The 20,603-nt window shown below is 57.6% G+C and overlaps 2 protein-coding genes across 7 annotated transcripts in view; one reads left to right on the top strand and one right to left on the bottom strand.

The window, feature by feature from the left end:
- The window catches only part of AMH (anti-Mullerian hormone), a 12,040-nt gene extending 7,033 nt beyond the window's left edge, over positions 1 to 5,007 (top strand). The window contains exons 3-5 of the mRNA XM_019557053.1: positions 2,635 to 2,758; positions 3,028 to 3,211; positions 3,749 to 5,007. Of these exons, the coding sequence (XP_019412598.1) occupies positions 2,635 to 2,758; positions 3,028 to 3,211; positions 3,749 to 4,679 (1,239 nt within the window). The 3' untranslated portion in view covers positions 4,680 to 5,007. The remainder of the gene's footprint in view (positions 1 to 2,634; positions 2,759 to 3,027; positions 3,212 to 3,748) is intronic.
- A 486-nt stretch (positions 5,008 to 5,493) lies between these two features.
- JSRP1 (junctional sarcoplasmic reticulum protein 1) overlaps positions 5,494 to 20,603 on the bottom strand; it is a 58,744-nt gene continuing 43,634 nt past the window's right edge. For 5 of the 6 annotated variants that reach the window (XM_019557058.1, XM_019557054.1, XM_019557057.1 and 2 more), the window contains 7 exons: positions 17,007 to 17,186; positions 15,412 to 15,548; positions 12,973 to 13,019; positions 9,920 to 10,073; positions 9,101 to 9,253; positions 7,883 to 7,977; positions 5,494 to 7,080 (listed from right to left, as the gene is read on the bottom strand). In XM_019557058.1, the coding sequence (XP_019412603.1) occupies positions 6,514 to 7,080; positions 7,883 to 7,977; positions 9,101 to 9,253; positions 9,920 to 10,073; positions 12,973 to 13,019; positions 15,412 to 15,529 (1,134 nt within the window). In that variant the 5' untranslated portion in view covers positions 15,530 to 15,548; positions 17,007 to 17,186 and the 3' untranslated portion in view covers positions 5,494 to 6,513. Of the gene's footprint in view, positions 7,081 to 7,882; positions 7,978 to 9,100; positions 9,254 to 9,919; positions 10,074 to 12,972; positions 13,020 to 15,411; positions 15,549 to 16,599; positions 16,619 to 17,006; positions 17,187 to 20,603 lie in introns of those variants that run through there. The other variant, XM_019557059.1, reaches the window with a different exon arrangement.

Raw genomic sequence — 20,603 nt, forward strand, 5'->3', positions numbered from 1 at the left:
TGGGGCACCGAGACACAGCTCAGGTTTAAGCTGCCTTTTCAAGAGGACATGGGCTGGTCGCTCGGACAGCTGCAGTTTGCTGTGCTGGTGTTTTATGCTGGACGCAGAGAAAGAGGAGGCATCAAGGCCAGAGAGATGCTCTGGGCAGAAGGCAAAGGGCTGGACCAGAAGCAGGTAGGTGGCTTGGCCAGACGCACATGGACCTGGTGTATATGTACTGGCTGGGGACAGCCTGGGGGGCTGTGGCAGGGGGACCCCCCTACCCAACACCCCTCCTGCTGCACCACTGTTTGGGGAGAGCTGGGCTCAGACCTGAGACCTCCACGTTCACTGGTGCCCCCACTGAAGCTGCCAGCGAGGAGGCTGGAGAGCGCCGCTGGGAGGGCTTTCTTTTCCAACCGCATCTCACGCCCCGGAGCTGGGCCGGGTCCTGCCACCGGTGAGTGCAGTCAGCCTGGACCTGCTCGGTGCACTGCGGCGTGTTTTGTGACACAGCCTTTCCCACCCCGTCCCCTGCTTCCTTGGGGCAGCTCTGGGCGCCCTGATGGGAGCTGAGGGAGACTGGCTGCATCGTCCCGTGTGCCGGCAGGTGGTGCTGCTATCCCGTCGTCTGAACTGGCTGCTACGGAGAGGACAAAGGGGCTGGGGACCTGTGTGCCTGCAGCCAGCACCGCTCCCATGCCCGGTCGCTGGTTGGGCACACAGCTCCCCGGCTCCGTGCGGTGGGGGCGGCGGGAGCACTAGCCATCGGTTCGCCATCAGCATCTCAGCGCCTTCAGGAGCCCCAGGGCTCTCAGGGAAGGCAGTGATTACTGCAGGGGAAAGGGGGTGCGGGCTGGTCCCCGGGTTACCAGGTGGTGAGGTGCGCCAGCCCCGTCTGCCAGGCACGTAGCTGTTCGCTCTGCTTTCATCCGACTCCATGCTTCAAGCGCACATGTACCTCGGTGTATTTTAAGCCTGGCCCTGATCTGCAGAGCGACGGACGCAGCAGCCTCACCGGGCTCTTCGTCTGTGGCTTCCAGGTCAAACGTGCTCTTCCACAGGGCTGGCTGGCAGCCTCATTTAGCTACCAGCAGCCCTGGCTGGGCCATCGGCAGGGGACAAGTACAGGCGCCCTGGGCGTAGGGGTGTGAGGGAGCTGGACCCGTACCTGTCCGTCTGCTCTGCCCCCCTTGCAAAGGATGGTCAGGGCCTGAGCATCCGGGATGGCTCTTTCCTTCTCGCGCTTCAGTGCCTGTTGTAAAGGGCCTGCAGGCCAATTCGGCCCCCTGAAAAATGCTGCACAGCTTCACTGCCCTCGCTGGCACGGGGTGGGGGAGGCTGCGGGCTGGCCCTAAACTGCCACATCATGGAGGCGTCCCCGGATGATATGTGAGAAGGACGCGGTGGGGAGCAGCACTAGCCTGCATCCTTCCACGCCCAGGGCCAGAGCTTGGGGGTAAAGAACCGCTGTTTTATTTTAACGGGTGCTTTTCAGAGCAAAACAGTCCAGAAAAGCCCGCGGGGAATCCGGCTCTAGCTGCTAGGCAAGCACCAAAATAAGTGGCCTGTTTTTTTTTTTTTCCAGTCCTGCTGGGGGAGGGCACGACAGGGTGCGGTGTCCCTTAATTTCAGCTAAGCACCGCTTTTTAGGAATGACTCGTGGTCAGAATTTGGAAGGGGCTCCCAAGGGAGCTCTCCCCTACCTTTGGGGTCTTTAAGAGAAGGCTGGAGAGGCATCTGGCTGGGGTCATCTGACCCCAGCGCCCTTTCCGGCCCAGGGCAGGGGGTCAGACTGGCTGATCTGTTGACCCTAGCATCTATGGACCTCTGAATGTTAACTCCCCACCCCCTCCACAAGGCTCGGTGCACCTCGCAATGCTGCTGTCGCCAGAAAGCGGGGCTCAGCCTGGCCCTCCTTTCCTGTGCGCGGGCAGCCCGGATCTGCTGTTATCCCGCTGCCAGGGAGAGAGCCGCCCGCTTGTGCCTCTCGCTGGGGAGGTTGCAGCTGCGGGGAGCTGCTGTCTGCACAGGGACACTGAGTCCAAATCAAGGGAAAGTCAACAGGGAGCCTCTCGGTGCACGTATAAAGCATGCTAACCCAGCCTGCTGCTTTGCTCGGCCAGGGCTCCCTGGGCTGTGGGCTTCAGTGCTGCACAAGTGGCGGGGGGTGAATGCTTTGAGCCTGCTCGTGTTGGAGCCCCTTCCTGCCACTCCAGCGGGGCCTGATTTTTCCAGTGTTTTCCAGTCTCAATAAGCTTGGCTGGCTGGTGTCTGCGCTGTCACCAGCCAGGCTCCCAGCTAGGGGCACGTGGCACTGCTCTCGTGTGCACGTACAGGCCCCAAAGGCACTGGACGTGGCCACCAGCAAGCTGGAGGATCTGTGCCCCCCGTGCCTCCAGCAGCTACTCACCATCTAAGGGTTGGTGCTTGACACTAGGCTGCCTTCGGCTTGCGGTCGGGGCCTCCACCTCCCACCCTGCCCTTCGTCCCACTGTATCCAGGGGGCCGTCGTTCGTCTCTGAGGGTCACACTAATCACCCTGCCTCGTGTAGCAAAGGGCAGGGATCATTTGCTGGTCTTGGGAGGGGGGTCCCCCCCCCCCGCCGTGCCCTCGCCTGTGAAGCATCTCTAAGGCATCTCCTCTCTCTGCAGACTCTCTGCCTCTCCAGGGACACCCGGTACCTGGTCCTTGGGGCCTTGGTGACATCTGTGACGCACATGCACAGCCAGCTCGGCTTTGAAGTCTCCTTGGTGGTCAAGCATCCCGGTGATGGAGGTATGTGGGCCAAGGGGTTGTCTGTGCCAGCAAGGAGATGGGGAGGCACAAGCCCAGCGAGGAGCATACAGCCTAGGGGATGCAGCCCCGGGCTCCTGGGCTCTTTCTATTCCTGACTTAGTCACTGGTGGGAATCTCCTGATGCCTCCATCATCTTGGCCCCATCTGGACTGTGAAGATGGCCGTGGGGCTGGGTGGAGGCCCATGGCTGGAGGGACACTTGGCTGCTGCTGCTCACCCTTTCGCTTCCTCTGCCCCACTGCTGGCAGGCTCCCCCCTACCCCCAGCAGAAGTCCAGCAGCTGCTCTTCGGCTCTGACGAGAAGTGCTTCACCAGGATGACCCCGGTTGTGCTCCTGCTGGCAAAGCCGCGACGCGAGGAGGATGGCCTGCACCCTTCTCGCTTCCTGTCGGTGGCTGGGGTGGTAGAGACGGTCCCCTACCCCCAGCCCAGGTGCGTGGCCTTTTGGCACTACCAGGGAACCCGAAGGAGATGGAAAGAGGAGGGAGGCATCGTACCCTGGCAGAGGTGTGTGGGCAGCTTACCCTGCCCGGAGACCATGCCAGCTGCCTGCTTGAACCTCAGGCCAGCACTGCCTGCCACAGCCCTGGCTTGGCCCATTGCGCTGCAGTGGCCGATGCTCTCGGAGGGCTGGGGGGACTAGGCCGTCAAGTCGCCCGCGGAGCCGTAGGGCTGCGACCGATGCATCGAGCGTCTGGAATGGGGGCAGCTGCCGTGGGGGTGCTGACCAGGGAGTGACCCTCTGGGCCTGGAGGGGAAGTGATCGCAGTGGGGCAAGGTCTCTACACCTACCGGTCAGGCTGTGCTAGAGGGACTGTAATACAGGCTGGACAGTCGCTGTGGCTGTGCGCCCGTGGCAGGGTGGGCATGGGGAAAGCTTTCTGCCCACTGCTGGCCACCTGGGGTTGAGGAGCCCTGGGCCCGTTGCAGAGCAGTGCCCTTGCTGACCCGTTCTGTGCCTCCCCACAGCTCGGCCCCAGCTGGCAGGGCTGAGGAGCCCCCTCCTGATTCAGCCGCTGGCCAGGCCAGTACTTCAACGCTGGCGCCCGGCGGCACCGACCAGTTCCTGGGCAGCCTCACCAGGTTCGTCAGTAGGATCCTGGGCTCTTCGGGGGAGCCGCTGCCTGCCTCGAGGGTCCACCACTGGCTGGACGTCGAGACAGCAGAGACGCTTCCTCACCAGCAGCTCAACCTCTCTGAGGAGGCAACCCTGGAGCAGCTGGTGCGGTCGGAGGAGCCCTTGCTGCTGCTGTTCCCCCACAACAGCCAGGCACTGCTGGAGCAGCACTTCAGGCACTGGCGGCTGGAAGGGAGGGTGCTGCAGCTGCTGCTGGATAAGCTCCAGGCTGTGATCCAGGACCTGAGGGAGATCCCTGCTTTCCAAGCCAACGCAGGCCTCTTCCAGCACCTTCTGGCTTTCTGCTATTACCCGCCGGGGCCAGGCAGCAGTGGCTCCCTGGTGACGCCCCTGCCGGAGGAGCGCCGTGGGCCCCGCCAGCTGCACACCTTGCTGCTGCTCAAGGCCCTGCAGACGGTGCGTGCCCACTGGGTGGAGCGCCGGCAGGTGCTGTGGCAGAACCGCAGCGCGCGGCACCAGGCCTCGTGCCGGCTACGGGAGCTGACCGTGGACATCAGCCACTACAAGTTCGTTGCCGTGCCGGACGTGTACGTTGCCAACAACTGCGAGGGGCCCTGCCGCCTGCCCCTTTCCACCCGCGCCGACTACTACCCGCACACGGTGCTGCTGCTGGACATGCAGGAGCGAGGCGTGCCCCTGCAGCGGGGCCCCTGCTGCGTGCCCGTCCAGTACTCTGACCAGACCATCATCACGCTCAGCGAGGAGGGGCCCCAGGTGAAGATGTTCCACAATATGGTGGCAAAGGCGTGTGGCTGTCGGTAGGAAGGTTCGGCTTGTCCTGTCTCTGCTCTACGTCCCTTTGCCTGCGCGGCCCAGAGGCTCCCTCTGGGGACACCGGTTCGCTCCCCCCCAACCCTTCCTCGCACTATTGGCTTGTTAGTACCACCCTGGACCAGGGAGGGACTTGGTCCCATCGCTCTCTAGGAAGCTAAGCCCGGCCTCAGGTACCCCTGGGACCACAGTGGACAGGGCGTGGGGGTAAGCACGAAGGAAACACAGCTGGGGAAGGCCGCAGAAGTGGGACAAATCTGAGCCCTTCAGCTGTGAGGACCAGGAGGGGCCTGGCCCTAGGGTGAGCACCTATTCAAAATGGAAAGGCAGGACACATCCCTCTCCCGCCGGCAGCACAGCTGGAGCAGAGCCGAGCGGAGCAGGGGTGGATGCAGGCTGCTCGCTGCTGGCTTAGGGCTCCCTGCCCTGCTGCCTTTCCCTTGGGAGCCCTGTGCCAGCTGCATTTCTCCTGCCTACTGGGCAGCAGTGAGGGGCACAACTGCACGCTGCCACTGCCCGCCGGCCCTGCTGCCAGGTGGGCAGGGGGTGCACAACCAGCATGGAGCTCCCTAGGGAAAGGCAGCAGGGTGGGGAGCCCCAAGGCCACAGCGGGCTGCCCACATTGCCCCTGGGATGCCCCCCCCAGGCCCAGCTAAGCAGAGCTGCCCTCCAGCTAAATGCAACGGTCAGGGCCAGAGGGGACCTTGAGGATCTTCCAGCTGTGCCCAATGATGGGGCCTGTTCTTGTGACCTCTGTATGGTTGCAAGGGGAGGAAGGAGCTGAACAGGCTTTTTCCTACATTCATTCTTCCAAGTGCAGCCCCCGGTGCCCTTGCTCTGGTCTCTGTGGCTCATAACTACAGTGGCCGTTGCACAGTCACGTTGTTTCAGCCACCCCCGAGCCAGCTGCTCTGAGAGCAGAGCTCCCAGTTCAGCAGCAGCCAGGCAGCCGCCTGCCTTTTTTGGGAAGCTCCCAGGTGACCAAAATGCTGCTGGGGGGTAGATCCCCTCCCCTGCCAAGATCTCCCCCAACGCACCAAGAAAGCAGGAGGCAAGTGCATGCTGCGGGGTTTACCAACCGCTCCATTTAATGTGACATTTCCACCCAGTGGGCTGAGGCTGGATGCACTCGTTTCTGTTCCCGCGACTGCTGCCTGTGACTGAGCTGCATTCTCCATTGTAGTAAAGCAGTGAAAAAATATTGCACTTTCGTTTGGTTTCTATGAATTTGACTACCATGCAAGGGGATTTGGTGGGGCAGAGAGGGAAGGGGGTGCTCTTTCAGGCTGGGGAGTACCTGCCCGCCTGGCATTCACCAGCCCTTCCTAGCTAAGGACAGCCTTGCCCTCTTTCATGCCATGTCACGATTGTGTCTTATCCGGGGGGCTCAGAGGTGCACAGAGGCCCATCCTACAGCACCAAGCTGCTGTCCCCACAGCAGGAACTTAGTGCTAACTTGGCTCAGATCTCCGAGCGTCTCACCCCCGGGACAGATGGGGCAACAGGCACGAAGCAGTGACAGGACTTGCCCAGGGTCGGAGGCAGAGCTGGGAGCAGAGTGCTCTAACCCCAGACCCTGAAGCCCCCTTCTGCCAGCAGGCTGGGGACAAGCCAGCCACTCCTGGGGAGCCCGGCAAACAAGCAGCATCTATCTGTCTGGGGAGGAGAACCCCAGTCAGCGGTGATGGCAGCAAGGGTACAGGTCTCGGGGGTCGCAGGAGAGGCCTGGGGGTGGGCTCAGGCTGCCGACAGCCAGGCCTTCTGGACACCCCTGGAGTTCATGCTGCTCAGCCCCAGTGCCCAGTGGCAGGCGCGGGCACGGGGCTCAGTCGTGCCTCTTGCCTTCCCGGAGCTTGTGGTTGCTGTCCCTGCGGGGCAGGACCGGGCCCTGCTCCCAGGGCTTCTTGCCCTTGTGCTCTCGCTGCTGCCTGGAGTCCCGCTTCCGCTCCTCGTTGCGCTTGTGCTCCTCGCGGCCCGGGGCCTCGAGCCGGGGGGCATGGCCCTTCCCCTCCTCCTTCCTGTGCCGCTCCCCCCGCCTGCCCTCCTTGCCCTCCCCACGCACCCTCTTCCTGGGCCAAGGCTGCTCCTCCTCGTCCTCCTCATCCTCCTGAGGCTCCTTGGGCACCCTGCTGGCCTTGGCCTCGGGGGGCCTGGCCTTGCCCTGCATCTCCTTCTTGCTGCCTCGCTCCACCTGGGCCGCACGACTCTCTCTGGGCTTCTCTTCCTTCCTCTCGGGCTTCTCTCTCGGCTTCTCCCTCGGCTTCTCCTTGGCCTTCTTCGGCTCTGCCTTGGCCTGCGGTTCCTCCGGGGCTTCTTCAGCCGTGGCTTCCGGTTCTTCTGCTTCCTCTGGTTCTGACCGGCCAAGCCATCTCTTGAGGAACCAGGGCTCTGCCTGCGGGGGAAGCAGACACGGGCGGGCCCCAGCTCTCACTGTGATCCCGGGTCAGCCTGTGCTCCGGGGCCTCTCCCCTGGCTGCACATCCAGAGCTACAGCAATGCCACGTGTGCAGCAGGTCGCAGCAGTGCCCTGCAGAGCCCAAGGGGCCCCAGTCTCCCTCCTGCCTGACGCAGAGGCTCTGCCCCGGGGCTCTTTGATAATGCACGTGTCTCTGACCCCGGCAGCCTTGCTGCAGCAACAGGACGAGCTCCCAGTGGCAGGCTTCATCCCTGCCGCACTAGGCCCTGGAGTCCCTTTGTGACTGCCCATCACCTGCTGGGAGTGGGCCTGATTCTGGGAGCATCAGGAGCATCCTCCTGGCAGGCGTAAAGCATCCTCAGCTCCTCTGCCTCGGGCGCCTTGTGGGATTGGAGCTCAGTGGTGCACCCACGTGAGTGCCCAAGGGCAGAGCAGCCCCCAAGCGGCAGCCCTGTCCCACCGGCATCACCATGCAGATTTCCACGAGTGACCTGGGTAAGGGCTCCAGGCCTGGTCCTGCCCATGGTGAAACTCCCCTCCCATCAGGCCCCAGGGCTTGGTGTGCTCCTCCTAGATGTGTTTAGCTAATTTTCTCGGGGTGGCTGGAGCTGAGTCAACCCCAGGAGATGGGGCTGCCAGGGCCTCTGTGTCAGGGTGCAGCCCAGTGCACGCGGCGGACTGCAGCTAGAGCGGGGAGGCACAAACCACCCGCCTCGGTTCCCTGCTGCTACCCGCTGCCTTGTCTCAAGGGATGAGCCCCAGCGGCTCCCCGCCTTACCAGCGCACTGGTGCCATCCTCAGGAATGCTGCTCTCGGGCTGGACCCACAGACTGGGCGCTGCTTCGGGAACCTCGTCGTCCTCGTCGACAACGTCTGGGGAAGGGGAGGCACCGAGTGAGCCAGGTCCTGGGCAACGAACGTTGGCAAAGGCTGGGGCACCCCTAGCTGTCTGCCCACCGTGCAAAGGCTCCAGCACAGGCCACACCTTGATAGCACCCCTGCTGCTAGCTGACGCAGAAGGGACAGCGGGGGGGGAAGCTGTGGCTGCCAGGAGATGGCACAGGCACTTTAGTAGGGGCGCTCTTCTCTCCTGCTCAGTGCTGGCCTGAGGGCCCTGCATGGGCTGGGGGTGCCCACGTGCCGCTGCAGCGAGCTCCTTCCAGCCCCCTGTGGTCACTGACAGTCCCACTCCGAACGGGCAGCTCTCCCAGGACTCCCGTCAGCAGATTGCGATGTACTTTCCCAGCCGGCTGGCTTCATTGGCCCCATTTTCAGATGGGAACACTGAGGCACCACGAGGCAAGGACTTGTCCACAGTCGACCTCAGGCTCCCATTGAGGCGGAGCGAGCTCCTGCCCCTGCACGCCCTGGGCTGGTTTAACTTCAGGCTGAGTTTTGCTCCTTGCCCAGGCTGTGCTGCACTGCTGTGAGGTGCTCCACCCCAGACCTGACCGCATTGCTGCGGGGAGCACGCGGAGAACTGCCCCGTGTGCACACCTGAACCAGGGCTGCTTCAGGAACGAGGGGTTTCGAGCCAGATCTGAGCCCCTCCTCCTCCTAGAAGCGCACAGAGCCTTTAGCTCAGGGTGCGCAGAGCTCCTCTCTCCCCTGCCCCGGCTGGATGTTCCCAGCCCGTCTGCAGGAGCCTGCCTGCAAGCCAGGCCTCATCCCCAGAGAAACCACGCGGCAGTGTGGCCTGGTGGCCAGTGCTGGCTTGGGGCCAGGAGAACCTGCCTTTCTTTCCTGGCTGTTACTGAGTAGTCGTGTGCCCATGCACAAGCCCCTGCTCCTATTTTCCCTGCTGCCCATCAGAGGTATTAACTATGTGGGGCAGGGAGGTCTTCTACTATGAAATCAGGACAATCCAGCCTGATCTGGGACCTCTAACAAGTGCCCGCTGCCCAGGCAGCGGCACAGCCCGAGTGCGGGACACCCGGTGTGTGTGGCCGGGCTGGTCCTCACAGGCTTCCTTGCCCCGCCGGGAGATGTGTCTTACCTTGGAAGACCTGGAAGCCCATGCTTAGGAGAGCGATGAAGGAGGCGATGAGGATGCACTTGTTCAGGGTCAGCCCATCCCACAGCAGCTCCTCCTTGGCGGGGCCGACGGTTCGGGGCTCAGCCTTCCTTCTCACTGGAAGGGTCTTGGGGACTTTAGACAAAACCGAAGTGGCGTTAGGGTGAGGAAACAAATGGGGGCTCAGAGCCCGCGGGGGGATGTGAGGTGTAGGACACAGCAGGGGAGCAAAGCTGGGTTGCCAGGGGGGTGCTCATAGCGGGGTGGGACTAGGGATCCCTTGCTGTCATGTCTTCTGGCCCAATGCCCAGCAGCAGTGTTCGCCAGCGGGCAGGGAGCACCCACATCCTGGGGCTGGGAGAGGAGGAGAGGGGAAAGACCTGCTCCTAGCTCCAGCTGGGGTGCAAGGGATTCACATGTGAGGGGTGGGGGTGGCTCCGGTTGGCCCGTGAGACGAGGAGGGCACTGTGCAAACTGCACGGTGGAGTCGGCTGCTTAGAGTCAGGACTCCTGGGTTTCACTCCGGGCTCTGGCGCTAGCACCGCTGGCAAGTCACGTGGGCCAACGCTTTCAAATATTAGGGCCTGAGTCCGGAAGTGAAACAAGCAGCCCGGTTCGCACAGGGGCTCGGTGTCTGCAGCTCAGCGGTGTCGCACGGGGTTTTGGAGAGGAGAATTTCGGGCCCCCCCCGCCAGGCTGGGCAGTTGGTCCTGGGCCGACCCAGTGGTAGGGTTTGTGCTGCTGTCCCTACCCAGGCAGGAGCCAGCGGGCTGCTGCTGAGCACCCCCTCAGCCCGAGTACCTGGGGGCACGGCCGAGCTGGCCTTCTCCGCCACCTTCTCCGTCCTCTTTGCCTTCTGCTCCACGTCGGCCGGTGGTGTTTCCGTCATGGTCTCCACAAACTCGTCCAGGTCCGTCTCAATAATGTGCAGCTTGTTCCCCTCCTCCCCTAGCTCCTGAAAGACAAAGGAATGAGGATGGGACTCCTGGGTGCACGAGCAGGGCAGCTAATGGGGAAAATAGGCCAGCCTGGAGCTATTCAGTGTAGCCTGAGCATGTTACAGGTCCCCCTGTGCCTGGGCCGTGGCAGGGAGCCCTGCTTGCACCCTGCAGGCTTGCACCGGGAGCCTCTTGTTCAGTCCCTGGGGTGACAGCAAAGACGTTCACCACGTGGCTGAAGGACACAAAACGTGAGCAGGGGCCGTGTCTGCTCCCCGGTGCAGCGGTACGCCCCCCGCGGAAGGGTCTCAGGAATCCAGCGTGGGGCAGGCGTGCCTCAACGTCACGTGTCCAGCTGTGCTCAGGGGACGTCTATGCTGCGGGGCAGAGATACCCGAGCTCACCTGGGGACTGGTAGCTGTGCAGCGCAAGGCTCTGGGACGGCCACTTGACCCTGATCTTGTCAGAGACGGAGGGCGGCTGGGTAGTTCAGTGGCAAGAACGTGTGCCCAGCAGCCCTCTGCCAGCCAGCAGGAGACCCACCCGAGTGTAGTCAAATCTGACATCCCCCCAGGTCTGCCAGTTGGCGAGGGTTCGAGCCTTGCTGCTACTGATGGCTTACCAGGGATTCTCCCACGGCTCGAGCGCCGGAGCCTGCACCTGGAAGCACTTCCATCCCCCACGCGGCCTATGGGCCACTTAGCTGCCGACTTCACTCGTCTGTGGGTTCACTTCGATGAGACCTACTGCGGAGATGCCAAGCTCTACGCTGTTGCCCTCAGAGCTCAGGGGAGCCAACATGGTGCTCCAGTGGGCAGCACCGAGGAAGGAAACTCAGGTGGACGGAAACGTCCCTGATCTCCCTGTCTGATCTCTACAGCTTGCTTTGAGATTCACCGTGGCGCCCAGCCTGGTGGGGGTCAGTTTTACCCGCCACACGTGCGATGTATTAGCATCCTCTTTGCATGAAACCACCCCGGGGTTGTTTTACATCCTCGCACCACCTAAGATGCATCCTGCTTCACGGCAGAGACCTACAAACCCATCTGGGCTCCTGGACAAACTGGCTGGGGTTGCACCAGAGGTCAGCTCTGCGGGGAAGGGGGTGACAGTCACGTTCGTGGTCTTCCACTTGAGTTAGGTTGCAATCCCAGGGATGTGGAGGAGAGCCAAACCTTTGTTGCAAGATATCTGTCTGAGCACAGGTGCTCTGCAGAGCTGCAGCCAGTAATCCCTGGGGAACAACGGATCCCTTGGAGAGGGGGAGCTTAGACGCAGACGAAGCAGGCCCTTAGGTCTGGCCCAACCCTGGGCACTCCAGCTGGGTCAGGATGCAGAGATGCAGTATGACCGACTCCTTAATTAACATGTCGGATCAGAGCAGATGGGGAAAACCGGTCGATCATCACAGATCAGTGACAGCAACAGCTGAATGATGATGCTGCTGGCTACGGCTCAGCCAGGGTGGGGCATCACTCCCCTCGCGGCCCATGCCAAGGCCATGTTTCCAGCTAAATGTCACTCGTGGAATCACACTTTTGCTTTTGTTCCAGTTGTGAAGCGGAGGAACGTTTCTCACCTACACGAAGCCAATGCACCTGACAGCCCTAGAGCCTGGATCTGATTGTGGCCGCTGCCAGACACTGCAAAGAAAGGTGCAAAACCCTCCTGGTCCAGCTCTGTGAAATATTAGCCCCTGCAGCAAGGCTCATGCCTGACCTCAGCTGGGGATTAGCTTACACCCGTTCCAGGAGGGCTGCATTTATCTTAGCTAGTGCATGGACAGGAGTTATTTCCATTCGAGTGTCTCGGACTTTAGGAGTACCCTCGACAGAGAGAGAAGATTCAATCCGACAGGCTGATAGGCCACAGGTGCAAAGCATATAGATCTGAACTGCCTTAAGGTGGGGCTCATTACTGACATAGGAGCCGGCCCTGAGGTCTGGTTCTAGATTTGAGCTCCCCTGAGGCTGGAAGTGTTCATCCTGGCACCGGTTTCTCTCCAGAATGATCCTTCCTTGGCCTCTCGCTCAGCCCTGAGGCTCGGCAAGGGGCTGGGCTGCACAAGTGAGTTGGCGTGCGAGGTTTAAACGGCGGTCTCCGTCTGAAAGGGCTGTCTTCTAGGCAAGTTTTCTCCTGCACTTGTGTTGGGGTCAGGGGCAGGCAGGAGGGCTGCCGGGCCTCTATTTTGTGCATGATTTTTGAGGCATCTGTCACGCTCCCCCCCCCGCCCCTCACTGCTTTCTACCCAAGCACTCTAATTTTATCATCCTGCTTTCATTAGTGCTCTTCATTGGCACCTCTCCCAGGCCAGAAATCCACGTGCCTGGCCTCAGCTCCCTTCTGCCTCAGTAACCTGGACCACCTGCTCCCCCCTCCCTAGCTTCTCCAGCCCCTTGGTGCCAGCAAGCTTTCCTTTGCAGACCAAGCACCCGAGATGAGCAGAGCAGCCGGGCTCTGCCAGGCCTGCGGGGTGGCGCACTGCCCTGCTCAGCACGTCCGGCTCCCACCACCTCACAAGTCAGCTTGCTGGAAGCCCCCGTTAGCATCCAGCCAGCACTTCTATGCTCCTCTGAGCCAAGCACGTGCCCCAACTGTCTCTTCATTGCCTCCTTCCCCACTTCTGTGGGGAACTGCCAGGCCAACCCCATTCCTTAGGGCTGAATGATTTTAGCCAAGCAATGTGAATGCAAGGTCCTGCTGCTGAGGTGCCCAGAAAGCTTGGGAAAGGGGGATCAGCTCCACACTGCACCCCCCGCCCGGATCCTATGACCCTCATACCAGATCTCTGCAGCTTCCCACCTAGCCTGGATGGCCCCGTTGCAAACATCCGGCATCACGCATCCCAGGCCAGCATGCACAGAGCACCCCCCCGGAGGTACAGACTTTCTGGGAGTGCAGGTGTGTGCTACTTACATGTGACGTACTGTTTACCTCCTCGCTGCCCTGTGACACCTCTGTACCTGGGAAAGAGAAAATGCATAACGAATAAGCCATGAAGCAGGGACATGCCCGGGGGCTCAGACTACGACACCATCACAGCAGCTAGCCGATGGCGACAGAGGAGATGGAAACCCTGCTGGTACTGCCAAGAAATTCTCTTTAGGTTCAAGGGTAGGATGTTTGTAGCAACCATAATGTCTGTTCCCCAAAGTGCAAGAACTTGGGAGGGATCTCTCGCTCGGGCCAAAAGGGAGTTAGGTGTCGAGTGCTGAAGGCAATGCAGTTACTGGGCAGGGGAGAGGTTTTACTGGATGCTCTTCTAAAAAGCAGTCATCATGCAGCAGCGTCACAGGGGGCATAAGGCTTCACAGGTAAGTAGGAGTCACAAGCCGTGTGCGTCACTGAGTGTGCCACAGCACACGCAGACCTCCTCATCCCAGCAGCAACCCGTTTCCCTGCAGTGATGGATCTGGTTGTAGGAACAGAGCCTCGAAGTGCAAGTTGCAGGCTGCTGGGAGAGCTGTCGCGAGGCTCCCCTGTCCGGCTCCTGCCCGATATGCTCCCTCTAACGCGTGCATTTGGCTGCCGGTCAGGCACCCTGGCTGCCTTCTCTGCTTCTGGGATACATCAAACACAGGGTTGGCCTTGGGGGCGGCTTGGGGCAATCACAGGCTCCAGAGCAGTAAGTCACGAGGCTGGTCTGTCCATATGTTTCCAGCAGCCCCCGGACCTAATTCTCTGACTTCATGGATCTTGAGTGGCCACTACCGTGAGAGCCCCCCAGCGGGAGTCTCTCCACTCTAGAGACACGAAAGGACAGGAAAGGTCTCTGGGCATAGGTCTGAGACTGGCTACAGCCATCCTTGAAACGGCAACACAAGACGCAGTCAGTTTGAGAAACCAAGCCAGGCCTTTAAAGCCTGATCTCTCACAAGTCAGGTGAGCTGGAGAACGGCTCCGCACTACTGGAAACTTGCAGGCTGGGGCTTCCTCGTTACTGCCAACCCCAGCGGGCTGCGCAAATACGCAGCGTCGGAGCCCCTCGTTCTGTGCGCCGAGCTCCTCTCACCTCGCAAGCTGCGCCCGTGGTGATATCTAGTGCCTGCGCGCTGGGGTGCCCTGGCAGGCGCTCCACGGGCCCGAGTGCTAGACCCGCTGAGCCGTTACAGCTGCATTTGGAAGCAAAGAGAACTGCAGATGCTCTGCGTTTCTGGAAGTCAGGTCCTTTAATGGCTCTTGAGACGAGTCGCAAGCGATGTCAAAAGGAGAACAAAGCAAGCTGGGAATGAGATGTCTCCAGCGGTTCAAGACGGCGAGTGACAGTTCATTAGTGACCATGCTGGATCGTCTCCTTCCACGTCAGCTCGTGTATCCAGTCTTAGCCTATCTCCTTCAGTTGTGCGTCAAAACGTTCAGCACAAGAAATATTACAACAGTTACGACTGAATGGGGATTTAGTGTTTTCTTTAGTGTCCAATGTATCTAAAGGCCTTATCCTGCCCTCAAGAAGCATCCAAATCTGGTTTTCCCTGTTTTCTGGAGGTCTTAGATCTGCCGAGAGCAGTGGGGGCCAACCTTCTTGGAAGCTGTGCCCCAAACTGGCCCCGCATGCTCCCCGAGTGCCACTCCAGTCCCTTTTCCCTACCCTGTCTGCTGCTCTGCCTTCTGTCCCATATCCTATCTGCCACTGTGCTGCCTGTCCCCTCCCTGACCTGCTGTGTGCTACGTACAGAGGCTGTCTGGGCCACTTACAATGCCACAAGTTGCCCTAAAGGACCCAGCAACATAGACAGGGAGTGCTCGCTGCCCTATTACAGGGGCAATCTTTAACACAAAGAGCTTTTCTCCCAGCTGTCTCCCTGGGGTTGAGTTAAACAAGCATTCTCCAAAGCATGAACTTGCAAACCTCTCAGTCAATCACATGTCTCTACCTGGCTAAACAGGCTTTAAACCTACTAGTTCCCCAGCCGCTGGGAAAGTCTTCTGGGAGAAGCAGTGCATGAAGCCTGAATTTCTAACACAAGGAAACAGGAAAAAATGGTGTTAAGATCCGCTTTGGGGCTTTTTGCAAACAACGTTCAGTGCCACAACACCGAAAACCCCACATTTTCACTCTGCAGGTCACCTTTAAAGACTAAGGCATTCCTGGTGGGGGTCTTAGCACACTGCTAAACGGCAGCACGACAGCTCCTGGCAAGTTCGGAGGCACGCCGTCATTTCCGTAAGCCAGTCTCACTGCACGGAGCAGGCTCGTGGGCACGAGCCCCTCAAAGACACCTTGTGGCATCTTTCCAACAGCATCAGCCCAGCCTGACTGTATTTGTTAACGCCTGGCAGGCAAAAGCAGTCTGTGGAGCTATTGCAGGGAAAGCCCACCAGCGCAGCCTCCAGCACCACATGCGGACAAGGTACCTTCTCTTATGTCCTCTCTCGACCGCCTTTGAATGCCCTCTGCCTGTAATGGCAGCTCTTCTACGGCCTCAGGACATTCCAGGTCTGTCTCCAATGCCTCGCAGGGGCCCGCTGCCATATCACCTCCACGGCTCTCGCTGAACAGAGGGGCAAAAACAAATGCATCGTGGTCATTAGGGAGCACGGCCGACGGGGGGTAGCAAAGCTGTCCGTGACCAAGCAACGCGGGTGGCGTGCCTCGGTGAAAAGGGCGTCACGCACGCGGGGAAATGCCTCGGGGATCAGCAAGCCTTGCCGTACAGCCGCTGCCATGCCTTTCGCCTGAGGCTCTCGGAGGGCTCCTATCCTGCAAAACACGGTCTCAGCACTCTGCTGCCCGGCAGGCCCATTTTAAAGAGGAATAAACTGAGGCACAGAGAGGAGCAGCGCAGCTTTTTGCCTCGAAGGAAGGGAAGTTGATGACGCAGCAGAAACCTTTTTCTGGTCTCAGCTGCCCTGTGCTGAGTCATGGATTTGTCCTCCCCTGCTGGGCTGCGGCTGCTGTGCTCGCTCTGCCTGAAGCCTCCTTTTCCAGGCGGTGGTGAGGGATGTGAGGACAGGACTTCATCCCTCCTGCAATTCCTTCCTCTGCAGCCACTCCCCGCCTCGCACTGGCTTCTCTGCAAGGACGGGACTGCTCTGCGGATACAGATCAGGGTCTGCTTCTAAGCAGCTAAAACTAGAAGTTCTGCAGTAACCCATGCTTGCTACTGGATGTCGTCTGGTCCACTTTTCTCATCCCATACCTAATGCAGAGGGGGCTGGGAGTTGGCACGTGTCTGCATGCCCATATACATGTGTGTGTATACCCCTTCCCTTTATTGTTTTAGGATCCCAGTCGCTGAGCCAGGGACACAGGGACCCCGTCACATCCATCGTGCAACTCAGCACGGTTTTTGCCTCTGTAGAGCAAAGTAGCCTCACTGGACAGTTTAGTGCTACAAGGCAGCATGATCAAAAGGGCCACAAAATGGGCTGCATCAGGCAGCAGAAGAGAATTGACTTTGGGAAGATGTCAGAGGCCTCAAGAAGTTTTCCAAAGTGGCAGCTAAGTTCCTGACAACGTGGTGATGCCACAGGCCGGCTCCAGCATGCACAGCTCTGGGTCTGCGCTCCCGCCCCTCCTCCCGCCGCCTGAGAAAAACTCACCGAAGGCGGTCTCGAGGTCGGGCTTACCCTCCGCCCGTGTGTGTGCTACGCTGGCTGTATATGCCTTAGAGCAGGGCCCTGCTTGTGAAGCATTTAGTGCAGGTGGGCACGGAGAACACGCATGCAGTCACCACGCGGTTCTACCTCCCTGTCCGCAGCCACGTTTCAGAAACTAGCTCGGGTCCAAAGTGTGACTCCACCGCTGACACACATCAAAGAAGCTTCCAAAAATAGCCCCCTTCCATTCCCCATCAGCTCTTTCAAGGCAGCCGAACCACAGGCTTTGTCTGTGTGCAGCCTTGTCACCCGCTAGCCAGCGAGCTTGCATTCAAATGCAGGCAAACGCTTTGTGCCCCGGGGCTTGTCTGCATTCAAAGAAAAGTGTTAAAAGCAACACAAAGTCATACCTAGGGCTTGAATGCAGCCGTCCAGCCTTCAGCCTCTTGTCCAGCTCAGTCCCTATAGAGTAATATACAGCAACAGGTGCTGGGTCCTGCCGGAGCAAAATATCAACCAATCATAGGAGGCTAAAGCGACCATCGCTTTAATATTCAGTCCCAGGAGATAGAAAAGGGTCTGACTTCACTCTGAAAGAGAGAGAAAGAATTAAACATGAGGCTTCCTTTCCCGACAGATCTGCTGTGCCCCTGCCTGCTGGCAGAGAGGAGGGAACCGTAGGTACCAAAGCTCTTCTATGCTGTAGCGCCAGGAACCCATCCCAGAGCCTGGCTCCCCTCCCCACCGTCTTTACTCCACTTGCAAGTGGATGCTGGAGTGCCTCGTGGAAAATAAAAGACCTGGGCAGGAGCAAGGGGGATGGAAACTATTTATTTCCCACTATCCCGAGCAGATTCCTTGCTTGCAGGTGCTAAGAAATGGGTGAGATTTGAAACTTCAACCCAAAGGCTTCCACGTTAGTCATGCTGAGGCTAATGGAGCTTTTTTGAGAGGAACGTTGGACTGATGTATACCTTGGTCTCTAAAGATCTCACTCCAGAGGTGCTGCTGCCCAGACAGCCTCACAGACATCTGCCCAAACAGTAGCAGCAGGAACTAGCTCTGCCTCATCTGCTTTCACCTCCCCTCCTGTCTGAGGACTACCTCCTCCACCTCGTTGTGATGAATACCAAGGGTTCAGCTGGGTACTTTTAAATGCTAACCTTATCAGGCACGGGTGGTTCTCTTCCCTCTTTCAGATAAAAGAGGCAAGCAAGGAAATTCAAGGCAGCGAGAGCATTAATGCAAAACCGAGGCTGTGAAGTTAATAAATTGCTGCTAGTGTTTTAAAAGGAGGCAAATGGATCAGGTAAGCTTCCTACAGTATTGCCTCCCAGGTGGCACTGCATTTCACGGGCACGGCGCAGTGCAGGAGAAACCCTGGACCTGCATCAAGCAGATGGGGCGCTTTGAAGTTACTCTTCCATGCCTGGAGACCTCAGGCAGCTGTAGCACCGTCTCTCTTGGCTCATGGTGTGCTGCTAGAGGGGGTTTGCCCAAGACACCTCTACTCTAGGGCAGCCTCTGTGCTGGAGCATGGCCAAGGAGCCTGTTGGCCCCATAGTAAAGTGGACACAAGGGCACGTCTATACAAGACGCGTTAATGCACGTTAGCCTAACTTCAAATTTATTACGGGCATGTGTCTACACATGCATGCCCTTAATCCACATTCACAGTGGTGAAATTAGTCTAATGGCACCTAAATTTGCAAATGCAGGTATCAAATTTAGGCGAGATTAAAGTGCATTAACGCATGTATAGACGTGACTCGGCACTAACTTTAGTGCCGGCTCTGCCTAGCCCCAAGGGGCACATGGCAGGGCTGCAGGGACTTGGCACTAACTTTAGTGCCAACTCTCTGCATGTGTAGACACCTGCCAAAAATCACTCAATGCACATTAGCTTAATGTGTGTTAAATTTAGTTGCACTTAAATGCACGTGTAGATGTAACTTAATGTTACTTTTATCCTTTGTCTCAGTTGTGCTGAGTGCTTTTTGGATGCAGCCCAGGGTCTGGGCCCCTCTCTAAAAGCAGAGGCCCTAATCTTGTAAAGCCTTCCTCACATGAGTAGTATCATGCAAACCAGGAGGACCACTCGCCTGTTCAAGGAAAGCTACAAACCCTTAATTGTGCTGGGAACATAAGCAGTTCATTAACAAGAGAAACAGGAGGATGTGGTAATGCTAAGCTGAAGCATTCAAAAAAAATCACGAGATCTTAAAAAACATTTTGGATCCTTTTGTTGGGCTCCTGGTTTTTTCGCCTTAGGGTTCATACATTTTCAAACCTGTCTCCCCAACTGTGCAGATTCCAGACTTAGGCCTTTTGTTAGTTTTATTTAACGAAAGCTGAGATTCTCATATAAGTCACCAGACCCCAAGAAGTGGGGCAGCAGTACTCCTAAAATACCGAGAGACTCCAGATACAAGTCACTGGAGTCGAAGCACCAAGAACATATTGAAACTCGATGCAACGGACCTGTGTTAACATTGCAAACAGGGCCATCCAGGAAGCATAACTAACTAGAAAGGGTAACTTGTGCATTTGTGGGTATTTAAAAATTAAAACCCACAAAATCTCATGGTGCTTGTAGTGACATTTCTACGGCACCAGCCTGTGATTTGACAAGCAGATGATGTATTCCTTATTGCTAGACTAACAGGAGAAAAACTGTTTATTAAAAAAATATTTCCAATAAAGCTACAAAGGGCAGCAAAGCTATTGCACAATACATTGTCTTTAATCGAGGTTCTTTTTTTCCCACAATGCTCCAGGGTGAAAGCCTGGATTTCAGTTGCTCTCGCTGCAATTGCTATTCCAGCCTACATGATAGAAAAATACTTTCCTTTGGGACTTCAGACAAAAAGTTCAACAGCTTATTCCTCAGCTGAAAACAGCGTGAGTGCATGCAGGCCTAGCCACTGCTTATTGTACTGGGCAAATGCTTTCAAATGGTTCAATCTGTTTCTTATTATCAGCATAAAAACAGCATACAAAGCACTTTTTAAAGGATGCCATCATATTAGTTTAAAGGTGACCTTCAATAGAGTGTGCTCCTTTTATTGCTGTTTTATGGTGTACTGAATGGCCTGACCTTAGCTCAAGGGTTATAATCTTCCCATGTTTTAATAAATGGGTCCAAGGATATTAATTGGAAATGAGAGGAAGGAAGCATGCCAAGGAGCATGACTGGGGATCAGTGACAAGCCTGAAAGGATAAACATCAGACCAGGCTGGTAAAAGAATCGGCTCCAATCTTGGCACCAATATAAGCAATCAGATTTTCACAAAACCTCTGTAGCATGAGCCCTTTGGAGAGCCTGGCTCTGACTGCAGGTCCCAAACACTTGAAAATATGGCCTCTGTCAACTTGTGGTTACCGTATAGCCATTCGGAAAAACCAAGAAGTGACGGCATCTTCCTAATTATTGAGACAGTTGTCATAATACAAATAATACTTGATATTGCTCCAGGCTGAACCAGATCAAAGAAGGGACATTAGATGGAACTTATAAATCAAAGCCTGATTCTGTTAACTCTTGCTTCCCCCGCCCCCTTTGATGTCATTATTTCCACCCAAATAAGGGCACCACTGTTAATTAAAAAGACATGTTCGGTTTATTGGATTTAGGGCGACGTAATGAAAACAGAACATGGTAAACCGTCTGGAAAAATGTTCCTCCTGCTTCCAGTTAATCATGATTCACTTGGTGCTCAGGATACTGTAATCCTGTTCTTCCTCTGGCTGGCTGTGGACTCTTCTAGGGAATATATAGCAAGACAAGACCAATCGTGGAGAAATACAGAACTCCTTCTGCATGTTTGGTATTCGTCCTAGAGCAGGAAAATGTGACACAAACCTAGCTCTCCTCCTTTTCAGGAAATCTTTCACCATATTCCCTGCAGCGATGAGGGAGTGTGTGTGTGTGTGTGTGTGTGGGGGGGGGTGTTTTGCCTCCACATGCTTAGCTTTTAAGAAGTTCCTTGCCAAGTTACAAATGTGC

The sequence above is a fragment of the Crocodylus porosus genome, unplaced genomic scaffold (genome assembly GCF_001723895.1).
Source record: "Crocodylus porosus isolate Cpor-Errol unplaced genomic scaffold, CroPor_comp1, whole genome shotgun sequence".
In the NCBI taxonomy this organism is placed as follows: Eukaryota; Metazoa; Chordata; order Crocodylia; family Crocodylidae; genus Crocodylus; species Crocodylus porosus.